The sequence below is a fragment of the Balaenoptera ricei genome, chromosome 2 (genome assembly GCF_028023285.1).
Source record: "Balaenoptera ricei isolate mBalRic1 chromosome 2, mBalRic1.hap2, whole genome shotgun sequence".
Classification (NCBI taxonomy): Eukaryota; Metazoa; Chordata; class Mammalia; order Artiodactyla; family Balaenopteridae; genus Balaenoptera; species Balaenoptera ricei.
Window position 1 is genome coordinate 110,238,999 of NC_082640.1, and position 15,943 is coordinate 110,254,941.

General features: G+C 41.0%; 1 protein-coding gene across 4 annotated transcripts in view; it reads right to left on the reverse strand.

Annotated features, from left to right (window-relative positions):
• The window catches only part of FMN1 (formin 1), a 452,266-nt gene that overhangs the window by 206,319 nt on the left and 230,004 nt on the right, over positions 1–15,943 (reverse strand). For all 4 annotated transcript variants that reach the window (XM_059913697.1, XM_059913699.1, XM_059913696.1 and 1 more), the window contains 2 exons: positions 8,268–9,037; positions 6,093–6,243 (listed from right to left, as the gene is read on the reverse strand). In XM_059913697.1, the coding sequence (XP_059769680.1) occupies positions 6,093–6,243; positions 8,268–9,037 (921 nt within the window). The remainder of the gene's footprint in view (positions 1–6,092; positions 6,244–8,267; positions 9,038–15,943) is intronic.

Consider the following 15,943-nt stretch of genomic DNA (forward strand, 5'->3'; position numbering starts at 1 on the left):
AAACCACTGTCTAGCTCCGGCCAGTCCCGGTCTTAGAAAACGTCCTGTATTAAGCATAAATGAATGAGGTCCAGGAAAATATAGGTGAGATTTCCAAAACTTTACTCACCTAGGAGTAAAGAATAAAATACTTAAAAAAAAACCCCAAATATTTAGACTGGTTGTCTCATAGGATATCTTGTAATGTCTAATCAAACTTCTTTATTTTCCAATTAGAGAACCCCAAATCTATATTCAAATACATCTCCCCTCCCTTTAGATATGGACAATTAAAAAAAACCGTGTGTGTGTGTGTGTGTGTGTGTGTGTGTGTGTGTGTGTGTGGTGGGGAGGTGATTCCAGAATCAGTCCCAAAGGGGCTAAGTCTAATACTTCATAAATTTTTATACTGCAGTCATTCATTCTAAGCACTGGAACTATGCCTACTAATGATTTCTATTCTACTAATACCTACAAGCCTTTCTAATATTCCTTTGGCTCCCAATACTTTGAGTGGATAATTTGCTGTGAAATTTGGCCCCATGGTCCACAATAAAGAGATTTTACAAGACGGAAGAGGATCCTCGAGGGGTAGTTACACTCTTGTAGGCTCCATGGCTCCGGCTCTAGGACAGAGGCTAATTTAGCTCTGCAGAGCTCAGCATTCGAAGGTGTCCTCTTGTGGTGTGGGTAGGAACTGAGCACCGTACGATCCTGTAGCTGGCTTGAGGTACAAGTCCAGATTAAGTTACTGTTTAACAGCCAACAAGAGAAACATAGTCTAACTCCAAGAATAATATTCAGATTCAACATTCTGAAAGAATCATTGATATCCATACTTGACAAGTTCTAATGACCTTTTTAAAAAAAAATAAGTAAATAAAGTAAAAGTACAACTTAACTTTTTGGGCTGTCTTATTTCCACATAAAATTTACAAGGCAGAATTTCTGTAAGTTGGTGCTTGTCATGGAGTAGAAGCTCCCGTTCGCTTTCAGTAGATTTGGCCAGTCAGGGGCCTTTAAAACCAAAGAACAGGGAAGCCCAGATCATTCCAAATATCACTCAAGGAATCTGGACATAGCACCAATGACCTCAAGGTCATATATTGGTGCAAACAACACACGGGCAAGTGATTTCACTCACTGCCATAGATGATAACCCCTAACCTCACTGCTCATTTTTCAAACACATGAGTAATAGAAACGGCTTGGCAAATGCATTCCCATTCCTGGAGGGGGTGGGAAATAATGCACATACCTTACCAGGGCAGCCCAGAGAAATTATCTTTGTACACAACAGCTGAAATTATATAAACTTGGAAGGCAACAGATTATGAAAACCCTATAAATGTATGTTCTCCTTCCACTCATCTCCCCTCCCCACTAAACTGAGACACCAAGTCTGGGATTTGAGAGTTACAGCTACGATCCTGGCCAAAGTGACCCAATTACAACTGAAAGCTTTTGGCTCCAGGAAGTTTCAATAGACCAGTGTCTGCGGGACCATCACCACCCCTCCCTACCCCCACTCCCACCAAATGCTCAGGGAATAGCCATTATGTCATTAATTCTTAAGAAATATCTATTAAAAAGGCCAAGGGAGTGGAGTAATTTTATGTGTCTTACAGAGGAGGGAACAAGCACGGACATTATTCATAATTTCAAGAGAGGAAGAATATTGGCAGGTCGTGCTGATTTTCTGAACGTTGTCAGGCAAGTTTAGAAAGCAATTGGAAAGTTTATCGGAGTGGCTACTTCTCTGACAGGCACCAGGACAAAGAATCTCAGACAGATTCTGTCTGATGAAGGCGGATTTCTGGCTCCTTGTCAAGGCGCTGACCTACCTTTCCCTGGAACAAATGTAACTTAGAGATAGTAGAAATATGGGCATATTGACAGTGAAAACTCTTATTTTACAGTGCAAAAAGACTATATAAACCAATGTAAGATGAACTACTAGATGTCTGTATACGCTGTTAAAGGAGCTGAAAAACAGGAATGGTCTAGAGATGACCATTTGCAAATAGTTTCAGGAAGGGACACACTCATGCTTGAAGACCCTCAACAAGCTTGTGGGAATAAGCGATGTTCAAGAATTTCTTTGCAAAGCTTTCATGTTTGTTCATAAACTAAGAGATTAATACATAGTCCTAGAGAATACTTCAAGTACTTTCACAATCATGATTTCATTTTATCCTTGTAATGACCCTGTAAAGGGTTGTTATTCCCTATTTGGTAGAGAAAGAATCTGTGTGGAAAAGTTAAACGAATTGCCCTGAAGGTTATCAGAGAGAAAGAAAAAATAGGAGATAGTACTCAGTGTTGCTGGTACAGACAAGAGCTGATGTTTTGAGCGCTGGTTCTCAATTTGGTGAATGTTATGTCTGTGGTGGCAGAGTGGTCTCATGCCACAAATGAAGATGGCACAGGCCTGAGTACGCAATATGAATTTGTCATAGTTAGTATTTAACTTATAGCTAATATTTAAAATGATTGATGGGGGTCAAAGGAAAACAGCTCCAAATCTACATATTGTTTCATATTATTTCATAGTTGGAGTTATACATAGTATCTTTTTATTCAAAGATTTGGATTCCTACTGGAGGATCCTGAAGAAAACTTTGGATAATTTCACAACGTAGGACGTATTTTGGATTTGCACAAGTGTAGCTGGATTTTGTTGATGATTCTAAGAATGGCTACTCTCATTTATAAATGTTAAAACCGATCATCCCAGTAAAAGCTGTTACCAACATTAAGTGCAGCAAATTACTGTTTAAATTCAGGGGAAGTGAAGACATACGCTGAGGCTCTTCTACATCCTCTCAAGTGTCCGGCATTATCAATGTCTTCCTAGCTAAAAGCGTACAAACCCTAGAAGTCATCTTCATCTTTCTAGTTCTCGTTTCTCATGTGCCACATGAGGGCACTGAATTAGATGATCAGGAAGGTTCCTTCTAATTCTTAGACTATATCGTACTAGAAAACAGGATCCCAGCCCAGTTTAAGAAGATATGTATCTGTTTGCTTTAAATCAGTGCCAGTGATGGGAACGTTAAATGCTGTTATAGAAGATGAAACTAGAAACTCGTATCTGAGTTCAGCAGAACCGTAACAATTCCGACAGTTCTGAACTAGGAATGTGGGATGTGCAGAGGGATGCAGACCAGCTCCACTTAAGAGATGCTCACGTCTCTCTCAATGCTGGCAGAGTCCCTGCGGCCAAGATTCAGAATGCTGGATTTTTAAATCTCTGACATATACTCCACTTCAGTCACCATAAAAAGATCTATCTGGCAAGTGTTTCCCGGTCACCTTGTATGGGGACCATTCTGTGGTTAGGCTAACAAAGCTGGCCTCCAGTGCTGAAACTCAGTTGCTCACAATCACTAAAACCCACTTTCATCTTCATTCTCAGAGAAAAGAAAATAAACATCTGACTTTCAGAAGAGACCAAGGGATCCATCTTGATGCTGGAAATCTGGCCATGGGCACAGAGGGAAGGCGCGTAGGAGGCAGGTTCAGAGTTTTCTGGCATTGACTCAATTCGTTTTTTTTCTTTAAAACTTAGAATCTCAGCTCTAAGGTAGGACACAAGCTCACTGCAAACTCCAAGCACCCTCAAGACTGCTACCCTTAAAGAAAAAAAATAGAGGCTACACGTGTGCACAGAGTCTTCGGGGGTAACAGCAACCTCACGGTTCAGAAAGATTAAAGAGTTTGAATAAAGGATATTTTCCCCCTCAGACGGAGAAACAAACACATCAAGTACTAACTGCCTTAGTGAAAATCCTTTGTTGAAGAGGCAAATAATTATGATAAGAAATAAGAATAAACTACCAAATGCTTTGATGTTTTAAAAACAAATACTTCAATGTTTTAAAAATGCTCATTCACCAAAACAGAAATAATTAGCTTTATGAGTAAATAACATGTAAGCAAGCATCCAGAGAGAGAAACACAAGGAGTAACAGCAATTTTGAAAGAAAAAGAGAACAAAAGTAAGTTTAATATGCTATTGGGTAAGAAAACATTCAGAGGATTTCCTTGATGGTCAGAGAAGGCTTCCTAGAAGAGGCAAAATGAGGCCACTTTTGGAATACAGAGATTCTGCTTTTGCCTTTTGTATAGAAACAATTAGTCTTCTGTTCCTATAGATGGCATTTAAAAAGCCAGCTGGTCAGCAAAACACCCTTATTTCCATCTCATAGGAATCTAACTGCACATGAATATATTCTATAGTTTATCAGTTTACTTCCTGCCGTAACTCAATTGCTTCATGCGATACGTCCTCTTAAAAGATTTGCTCTGATATTTAATCATTATTGGGATCACATTTTTCAATCAGGAAAACACAATTCCAATGAACTTGTGAAAAACCTTGACCATGATTTTCATGTATAATTTAAGTCAGTGGGCAAACCTGATTTGATTAACAGAAAACTGCATCCAGACTTTTGCCATTTCCCCCCCAAAAAGGCACAGCTCATTTCACAATCATGTTACTTGAGATATGAACCAATGGATGAACCTCACTATATAATTTAAGAATGAAGAGTTGATGAAACTATCATTCAATATTACACACCTTTCAAAACACTTCTTCAAACCCTCTTAGATTTGAATTTCACAACATCCTGGTGGGTCAGGTAGACTCAGATATTGTTAATCTTGTTTTATAGAGAAGAGAAAATATGGTCTGGAGAAGTGAGATGACCAGCCCAGGATCACATCGCAAATCAACAGCAGAACCAAGTACTATACAGTTGACCCTTGAACAACTAGGGGTTAATCTGCATATAGCTTAGAGTCAGCTTCTGTATCCGCGGTTCCTCAGCATCCGCGGATTCAATCAATCACGGACTGTTTCGTACTGTAGTGTTTACTATTGAAAAATATCTGCATATAAGTGGGCCCGTGCAGTTCGAACCCATGTTGTTCAAGGGCCAACTGTTTTTCCCTAATACCATCTATGCTATTATCACAACACTAATGCAGAGAAATAGCAGTGGTGGCAGCAACAGCAGCAAAATGAGAGCCGCAATTAGTTGCTGAGGTTTGACTGGGTGCCAGGCACTACGGTAGCACATATATATAAATGATGTCATTTGATCATTACTTAGAGCAATAGGGATAGATGTCATCTCACGTGACACTGAGGGGACCAAGGCAGAGGGAAGGAATCAAGCCAGTGCGTGGCACCGTGGCGACTCACCTCCGCATCTGTCTGATGGCTTGTGAATCCTGACCTTGTCCTCTGATGGCTGGCTGGTGGCCTCAGATTTCTAGCCCTCAAGTCTGCTCAGAGTTCACCTTCTCAATGAGGACCACCTTGAACACGCCATTCAAACCTGTAGCCCATCCCTCCCGAACCCCGAAGAAGTAGATCTTCCTTACTCTGCTCTACCACATGATTTGATTTGTTGTTTCTGATGTTTATTGTTAATAGAAGCTCCAGAGGGCAAGGATCTGTTTCCTCATTTGTTTGCTTTTTTTCACCAACATACCCCAGGCGCTCAGACAGTGCTATCCACGAGAACTTTTTGTAACGACGGAAATGTTTTATATCTGTGCTATATTGTAGCCACTAGCCAGAAGAATAAAACTGAAGAGTGGCTGGTGCCACTGAAGAACTGAATTTGTAATTTTATCACAAATAGTCACATGTGGCTAAGGGCTTCCCGACTGGATAGCATGGGCCTAAAACAAAACCTAGCACAAATAGACTCCCAATAAATATTTGTTCAATGAATGAAGTTATAAATAAGTGAAGAAGACATTTTCCATATAGCCTACAGACTACTTTTCACTAAATTTTATGTATTTTTTCAATAGAATTAGTGGCTGAAAAAAGTCCAGATGAAGAGAACAGTTTGAAAATTCAGACAGCATGACCAAAATAGCAAGCACAGATTTCTCCAACTATCGGCTCCTTTCTGTCATCTGTGACTCAAAACCTTTCAAAACATTTTTTGAAAACAGAGGGAAAGCAAACCAGCAGCACATAATAAATTCCCATGTATGACAAATATATATATTTATATATATATATATATATATATATATATATATATATATATATAATTACAAACATTACTATAGTCAGTCAGTACCTTTTTGATCTTGTTTTTTTTCTCATAGGACTCTGACAGAGGTTTCTTCTTCTGCTGAGGTGTGTCTTTGGAGAATAAATACTCAAATTCGCTAGTATCCCGAATATCAGGTTCTTCTAAGGAATCCCATAAGGTTGGTGTAGAATTTTGGCTTAAAAGAGAAAATGGCAAGTTAAACTTAAGAAACAAAAGAGAATAGGATACAGTGAAATCCTTAATTCATTTATTTAACTCCTTAAAAAAACTCTATCAACGCTTGAAGAAAAGCTTTTTACGATTACAGATTTTTTTTTTTTTTTAATTTATTTATTTATTTATTTTTTGGCTGTGTCGGGTCTTCGTTGCTGCGCGCGGGCTTTCTCTAGTTGTGGTGAGCGGGGGCTACTCTTCGTTGCAGTGCGTGGGCGTCTCATTGCAGCGGCTTCTCTTGTTTTGGAGCACCGGCTCTAGGCGCGCAGGCTTCAGTAGTTGTGGCACACGGGCTCAGTAGTTGTGGCTCATGGGCTCTAGAGCGCAGGCTCAGTAGTTGTGGCACACGGGCTTAGTTGCTCCGCGGCATGTGGGATCTTCCCGGACCAGGGCTCGAACCCGTGTCTCCTGCATTGGCAGGCGGATTCTTAACCGCTGCGCCACCAGGGAAGTCACGATTACAGATTTTTTAAGCCAAAATATACTAAGTATTAAAGCAAACATACATTTCCGAAACAGAATGGTCCTTAGATATAACCAAAGAGAGAGAACCAAAGAAACCCCGTGGGATCAGAACTCCTGGGATTCAGATTGTTGAGGCAGGGAAACTGCCCCTCCTTCGCTTTGTGTCATTTCCACGACGGGTAGAAACGGGCATCGTATAAAGATTGAAACAATAACCAATTCTGAGACGTTCATAGGATAATCCTTAAATAGAATGAAAATGGAGTGCTTGGGTGAAGATGTGCCCTCTTTTGAATTTTCTTCTATTCGTTTTAAATACGGTTCTCAGGTTTACCTCGGGTTAACGCAGCGTAGGACCCATATACGTGAACAGGCTGTGCTCATTTAGAAATACTTGATTTTATAATACACCACCCAACAACAGGATTAACAATAAAAACAAAGCAAAACCCCTACTGCACCAGCCCCCGCAGAGATTTATTTCAGCAAAAGTAGCCATGGGGAGACTGTGTTTTGTTTGATTGGTTTTTTTTTTCTCTCTCTAAAAACAGGGATACCCTAGTTTTGAAACAAAGAAAGGGAAGAAGATATGGGAAATCAGGTTCAGAACAACTGCCTCTGAGAGCTGCCTTAGATGGTTTACTATCCAGGCTCCTTTCAGTCAGAACACATTTTCTCCCAAACGTCTACTTTCTTAACTTACTTTCTCGTCTTATTTTTAAACACTTTTAATGCTCATAGACATTTTAAAAAAAGTCTCATCTACACATCAAACATACACATCAAACGTGTACGTTATGATCCATAATATCTACAAGTACTTACCTTTGTTTCGATATGCATTTTCCCAATGAAAACTAAAAGAACTATTACTACATGGGGTGATCCACACAAATTTTTTGATACTAAAAGACAATTTTTCTTTTTTTTTTTTTTTTTTAAATTAATTAATTAATTTATTTATGGCTGTGTTGGGTCTTCGTTTCTGTGCAAGAGCTTTCTCTAGTTGCGGCAAGCGGGGGCCACTCTTCATCGCGGTGCGCGGGCCTTTCACTATCGCGGCCTCTCTTGTTGCGGAGCACAGGCTCCAGACGCGCAGGCTCAGTAGTTGTGGCTCACGGGCCTAGTTGCTCCGCGGCATGTGGGATCTTCCCAGACCAGGGCTCGAACCCGTGTCGCCTGCATTGGCAGGCAGATTCTCAACCACTGCGCCACCAGGGAAGCCCCCATGTTTCTTTTAACCAATGACCATTGGTTTCTGCCCCCACTATCTTCTTAAAACTCCATGATTTGAGTGTTACGTCTGATCAGCACTTTTCAGTGATTTCTGTCCTCTCAGCTGCATCGTTAAAGAGACATTCTCCTCAAAACATTCCAGCCTTGTTTATCCAAGGCATTCACTACCACATCTGAGAATGAGTGCCACACTACAACGATGCTGAACCAGCAGGAATACAACATCACTTGTCCAAAATCCTGCAAATTCACAAGCTGAGAATGGGCCAGGGGAGTTGAGCTTACCTCTTATCGCTTATTTGTATCCTAGTCCAGTACAGAGGCTTCATGGGACAACTGGGTTCGACGGCTGGCTTCCGAGGACACTGGCTAGCAGAAGCATTGACTCCGAAGAAGAGTCCAGGAGGAGGTGGAGGCGCAGGTCCTGGGGGTGGCGGAGGAGGAGGAGGCCCCCCACTGTTGGGCGGAGCGGTGGAGTGAGGAAGTGGGGGGGGTGGGGGAGGGGGGGGAGGTCCAGCACTTGGGGGCAGAGGAGGTGGCGGAGGCGGGGGAGGTCCAGTATTCACAGGGGGTGGCGGAGGTGCCAGTGGTGGTCCAAGTGCGGGTGGGAGGGGAGGAGGGGGAGGGATGGCTGCCGGTAGGGGTGGTGCGGGAGGGGGAGGGGGAGGGGGAGGTGTTGCCTTCTGCTGACTCGATGAGATGCTTTCCGCAGATTGAAGTGGTACATTGGTGTCTTTGCTGTCATTTGGGGGAGAGAGCTGGCTTAAAGAGGAGATATTCAGCTTTTTGGGAATTATTTGGTTACTTCTGGTTGTCCTGTCTTCACCTTCGCAGGGTTTGAGGAAAGTCTCTCTGTCTGTCTGGATGCACACATTTCTGAAAGTCTTTGGAGGGCAGTCATCGTCGGTGGAGACACACACATCTCTCATCTCTTCACATCCTCCTCGCCATCGGTGTTCTATCTCGTATTTGAGATTTTCAATGGTTTCTTCTAGTCTCGCTGTTATCACCGCATGCTCACCCCGGATATGAAAGGCTTGAAGTTCGAACTGAGCCTGTAGAGATATCAGTGGGAAAGAAAGCAAAAAATTTATCAAAAACAATTATCAGAAATAAAATATTCAATAGCATCCCCACACCACCATAGCACAAGGCCGCATAAACACAGGGAAAGACAGAGACGTTCTTCTGAGAATCCAACAGGGTGTAAATTCCACCTTGTGAATTTTCCAAGGACTTAAAACAGTTGGAGTAAAAGCACAATTTCATCCAGTCTGAGCTCACAGGGAACAATAACCATGGATTAAGGGTAAAAGTAAAACCGTCGTCTAAGAATTTTCATTGGTTTTAATATCAAATGCAAAACAAAACTTTTAATAAAGATTTGAACATGCCTGGATATATCTGTTATTACCTTTGGTTTTGGAAAAAGAATAAAAAAAAAGGTTTGGAGATACTTTTGGCTAGGAGCTGCAGTTCTCACAGTTTTCCATAGAATGTCTCACCTCTGGGGTTTCCAGCCCAACACAGCAGAAAGAAAAGATTCGAGAAGAAGCTATGACGCGTGTGCATTTTTTTTAAAGTTTCCATACCAAAGCTGCCCAAGATCAGTATTTGAGTCTGTTTTATAACCATTCATAATTTAGTAATAAATGCATAGAAAATGAGCTTATTATTAAGGTTTGCTTTTTTTCTTTTCCACATACTCTATATTTTCAACTATAGTTTATATGAAGCCAGCCTTGTTAATGCTCATCTTCTCAGTTATGTCAATACCTTGAGTCTACAGTTTTTCACTTATCAGCACAAACTGGCGTACTCTTGGCTATTAACTAGTCCATTTCCCAGCATTCAACGCCATTTAGCCTATGACAGTTAACTGGGAGGCAGCCAAATTTACAATTTTATATTTGAGTTTTTCCAAAATCCAATTTAGCAGTAATTAAACATTTTTGGTGAATTTATTTAATTTCTGCCTTCCCCATCAGACTACAAACTCCAGAAGAAGAAATCAGGGACAGTATCTGCCTTTATTTCTGTATCCCAGCAGCTAAAACGGCAAGTACCCACTACTGATGAGATGGATGGATAAAAACCACTGCAACAGGGCTTCCCTGGTGGCGCAGTGGTTGAGAATCCGCCTGCCAATGCAGGGGACACGGGTTCGAGCCCTGGTCTGGGAAGATCCCACATGCCGCAGAGCAACTAGGCCCGTGAGCCACAAGTACTGAGCCTGTGCTCTAGAGCCTGCGAACCACGACTACTGAGCCCATGTGACACAACTACTGAAGCCCACGCGCCTAGAGCCCATGCTCCGCAACAAGAGAAGCCACCGCAAAGAGAAGCCCACGGACCACAACGAAGATTAGCCCCCTCTCGCTGCAACTAAAGAAAGCCTGCGCGCAGCAAATGAGGACCCAATGCAGCCATAAATAAATAAATTTATTTAAAAAAAAAAACTGCAACAGTTATATTCAGTCATTGTCCCAAGAGTCTTCCCTATGGCTAATAAGACTTTCTTTACTGTAATTTCAGCCCACAAATGTCTAGAACACCAACGGGTATATAAGTACAGATCTGTTTTACATTAAAAAGGTAAAGAAATATTTTCAGTGGCCTAAGTCAGTCAAGGTCATGACACAGGAAAATTCTCCATCTTCATTAAGACAACTTTTAACTGTATTTTTACTAGCTTCACCTTTTGCTTCATAAACCAACCCCCAAATAACTGTGGTCAGAAGAACTAGAGACAGGTTTTTCTAAAGCTGAACTTCTCATATGTGGACATGGCAGCCACGATCCAACTCTGAAAAAATTGGCAAGTTCAGGGTCCCATCTATTTCTTTGTAACACACAGGGTTAAGCAGCACCTGAGTTCTGGATTCAAACCACTTGGTTCACATCCTGGTTTAGCCACTTGCTAGCTCTATGACCTTGGGCAGGGAACTCTGTCTTCAAGCCTGAGTTTCCTCAAGTGTATAATGCGGAAAGTAGTAGACCGTCTCTAGGGTTTTTATAAAGGTAAAATGAAATACTTCCTATAAAGAGGCAGGCATTATGCCTGGAACACTAGTTCTGAATAAATATTACTGTTAGTTACTGTTGCTAAGGATAATATTAGAGTAAGAGACTAACAGATTTCTAAACATTCTTCAAAATTTCCAAACAATGTCACCTTTGTGGAGTGACAGGCATAAAACTAGGAAAAGCTTAAGCAGTCAGGATGAACGATGTACTACAAATACAAAAGTTTACCCAATCTTTCACGAGTTCTACTATCAAATGGCTGAAAGTACTTTCAAGCTTCATTCAACTCTGAGATCAAGAGGACCTTTGTTTGGATGCCCTACCCATCTCCATCTGCCTCTGCCTCCCCTGCCCACCTCCAGCCACATTCCAGCCCTGATTCCCACCCTGAATTATCACACATATTTAAATCTCATTTAGCGACTCGTTTAGTTCTGCCACAGCAAACTAAATCTTGAATGTTGTTCCCGACTAACCTTCTTCCAAGCAGGTTAACAGTCAGGTAATATTGATGAGCCAATAATTTTCACTTAATCTTCAACTTCTTAATAATATGAAAAAGTTACAAAGACATGTTCCACAGAAAAACCTTCCTTTTATCACACAACTGGACTGTATCTACACAAAGCACTCCACCTCTCCTGCTTTCCACCCCTCAACCAATGACCTTCTGAATCTGCTGAATCTGATGTATACATCTATATATATCATTCTGGTGGCTCTGTAATTCATTTGCTTAGTGTGGTGGGTAGAGCACAAATTGGTTAGGTTACTTAACCTCTCTATACCTCAGTTTTCTTATAAGGAAAATGGGGGTAATAACAGAACCTACCCTGCAAGGCAGTTATGCGAAGTAGATGAGTTAATACATGTAAAACTACATATAGAGGAGCATTTGGAACACAGGAGGTGCTATAGAAGTTTGTTGCCATTATTATTTTGTCTCTTTGCTGCCTGACACATCACTTGCTTTCAGCTCTCAGCATGTTCCCCAGCACCATGCTCTATCCATCTAAAGCAAAAATAAAGATATCAAAATCCTTTTTTAATCCCTTCTAGCTGTCGCCCTTTCTTTCTCACACTACCTCTTTTTCTTCACAACAGTTTTGTCTTGTTTTGTTTTTTTAAGAAAACACACAGCTCTTGCTGTATCTATTTTCTTATCCATGTTTCTTTCTTTTTTTCTTTTTTTTTTTAAAGACAGTGAATAGAGAGAGAGTCTTTATTTATTTATTTATTTATTTATGGCTGTGTTGGGTCTTCGTTTCTGTGCGAGGGCTTTCTCCAGCCGTGGCAAGTGGGGGCCACTCTTCATCGCGGTGCGCGGGCCTCTCACTATCGCGGCCTCTCTTGTTGCGGAGCACAGGCTCCAGACGCGCAGGCTCAGTAATTGTGGCTCACGGGCCCAGCTGCTCTGCGGCACGTGGGATCTTCCCAGACCAGGGCTCGAACCCGCGTCCCCTGCATTGGCAGGCAGACTCCCAACCACTGCGCCACCAGGGAAGCCCCCATGTTTCTTTTAACCAATGACCATTGGTTTCTGCCCCCACTATCTTCTTAAAACTCCATGATTTGAGTGTTACGTCTGATCAGCACTTTTCAGTGATTTCTGTCCTCTCAGCTGCATCGTTAAAGTTGACTGCTGCCTTGCCTTGCAATTCTCTCTGCTCCCCTGAACTTGGATACTCTCTCCACCCACCGCCATTTTCTTCCTATTTCTTGGCTCTCTCCAGTCAATCTGTGGACTCCTCTTCCTCCAGTCATCCCTCAAACGTTATTCTCCAGGTATGTCCCTTGACATTTTATCCTTCTCACACTACACAATCTCTCTCGGTCATCTTGTGTACTCATGAGGTAAATTACACTCATTGACTATATACCGCAACTTCTAAATTGGTATCTAAAATCCATAATTCCAACTATCCTCTGGAACTGTTCTACCTGAATATTCTTAATCAGCCACCTCAGACTCAACACGTCTGAAAATGAACTCATGATTGTCAAACCTCAATTTCCTCCTCCTCTGAAATTCTTCTTTGCAATTAATCCTCCCAACCCATCACATCCAGAAACCTGGATATCATGCTGGATTCCTTGCTCTCTCTCATTCCCAACATACTACTTATCAATGAGTTTCATTAATTTCTCTGATTCATTCCTTTCCTTCTACCCCCACCGCCTCAACTCTTCATTGGGTCTTCTCTACCTGGACAGTGGCAAGAGCCACCTCACTAATTTTCCTGATCCCAGTTTAGCCACACTGGTTCCATGATGATTTTTTTAAAAAATAAATGCAGATCTTTATTCCTTAAAATCCCTTCAATAATTGGCCATTACTTATAAGCTAATGCTAAAATTTTTTAGCATGGCCACTCTGAAAACTCTTCTCTTTTCTGCCAATTTTTTCCACTTTTGGCTCCTGCTTCTTCTCCAAATATGTCCTGGATTCCAGTCCTACATAACTTCTCTCTCTCCCGGGACCACGCTCTTTCATGCATGTGGGTCTCTGCAAATACTGTCGTCTCTCAACGACTCTCCCGTCTGCTGCAAACACCCAAGGTAAGGGGACAGACTACCAAACATAGATTCCATGAATGGCTTCCTCACAAACTGTATTTATTAATATGAAGAATTACCAAATAAGAACTATGGAATGTCCATGTACTCCATACTAATATGCTGAGACTACAGTAAGAAACTCTTCTAACCATCAAAATTTAAATGGCCCATATAAAGAAACCACTTACCTTTGTCCTTTCCTGCTCCACAACTCCTTCTGACCATTCCAATTTCAGGTTCAGAAGCTCAGCATGACATAGTAATTCAAAGTGATTCATGTAATAAGCACCTCATTCATTCTTTATCTGTCCATATGTAATAGGGAAGAACAAATCTGACTTCATATTAGATCTATTCCTTTTGCTTTCACCTTTGTGCTTTGTGGCCCATGCTCAGTCATGCTGGTTCTGCACCTTTTATAAAAGAATGTGGCCTATACCCTGAAATATACAGGATAGCCTATTCTCAGGGCTCTAACCTTTAAGAGTCCATTCATGTGGAGATAAAATTTGCAGAACAGAGAACAGCATTTGTCTGTTGGAGGTTTACAGGAACATCATGACCTGACCTACATGGACAGCTGCAAGAACAAAGGATTCCGACACCAAGGAGTTTGCGACAACTAATCATGCCCCTCCCTCATCTTGCCTTTAAAAGTGCTTTGCTGAAACCCTTTGGAGAGTTTGGGGCTTTTTGGCACGAGCCACCCATCTCCTTGCATGGCCCTGCAATAAATCTTTCTCTGCTCTAAACTTGTGTGGCACCACTGTGTGTCGGAAACACTAACTTGCGTTCAGTAACACATATCCTATCAATTATTTCAAATTGTTCCTGGCTCTATTACAAATAGACATCTCAAATCTGCACATATCATGAATCAAGCCTTCAGGAAAGTTATTTTTTAACACTATTTTACACTCCACTTCCTGTTAAGTGCCACTTCTACTTTGCACATGGAAATCATATATTGTTTTCCCTCCTTTATCTAGAGCCATAACTAGAAGGACTGTTAACGACTTGATGAATCAGACATAGAGAGTAGAACTTTCTGTTGAATAATCATGTACTCCCAGGCAGGACCCTGGAAATCTTTATGGAATGTCAAGCCCAGACCCTCACAGCTGAAATTACAGATAAGGCTGAATCAAGGGAACATAATGCTTTTAAACCCTACTGACTTTCTTTTCAGTCTCCTTTACTTTCACATTGAACATGGTGCTTGTACATGGTATACAAAACAATTTACAAACCTTCCAATCATTTTTAGATAAACGTTCTTTAGAACATATGAAACATTATGAGTTTCCCTCTCCCCAAACCTCCCTGCTAAAAATCTGTTGTTTTTCTGCATTCACCCCAACATATCATTTGAAAGGAGACAGGTCTAAAGTCTTGACATCTTTCCAGCCTGCCCCAAGTTTTATCTCCAGACTTCATCCAAATTTTATCTGTCTCCCTTTACTTTTAACTTGATTGTTTCTATTGCTTTCATTTTTAATCACATCCTCTTCCCACCTGCAATAGTCTGTTAATCTATATCTATCTCCTTCTAAGCAATATGCAAATTCACAATCTTTAAGAGAGCAATCGCAATTAAACCACTCTGTTCCAATCACCCTTTTCCTTGATTGACACTGTTTTTATCTGTTTAATGTAGTGGTTCTCAGCCTGCTCCCCAACAGAAACACCTACAGAGCTCTGTAGAAAATATTGACGGGCAGGACCATCTCAAAAGATAATCATTCAATTGGTCTGAGATGGTGGTGCCCTTGCACTGGTATCCTTAAAGCTCCCCAAGGGATTCCAATGGGTAGCCAGAGTTGAAACAAACAGTAACTGTTCTTAATCTTTATTCTGCTCTGAAACACAGCTGAGATAGTATGGCACTACAATATTGGTAGAATTTTTTGGCAATGACTTTTTTTTTTTTCACACATACACACTGTATTTTATTTTTACAAGAGATAAATAGACTGACACCAAGCATTGTAAATGGATGACCACAACAAAAGCAAAAATGATTGCAATTACCAAACACGAAACACACTCATACTATGTCATAATATTGACATTCAGTCCAGTAATCTTCCACTATAACAGCTCCTTTACATTGCAGTGAAAATTGATTTGTATATTCTTTGCCTCTGAGTCCTTGTGGGATTTTTTTTTTAAATAATTCAAACAGAAAGTCACAAGAATTATAATCATCCTCATCAGTTCACTCAGTCCCATGTAATTAATTTCTTTTTTCATCTTGATCTTTTGTTAGCACTTTTATGAGTTCATCAGTTTTTCATTAGAGTTCTGAAAATGCTTATTCATTCAGTTCAGCAGTACAGTCAGTTACCAGAAACTTGTACTTGTCAGAGTCTTTT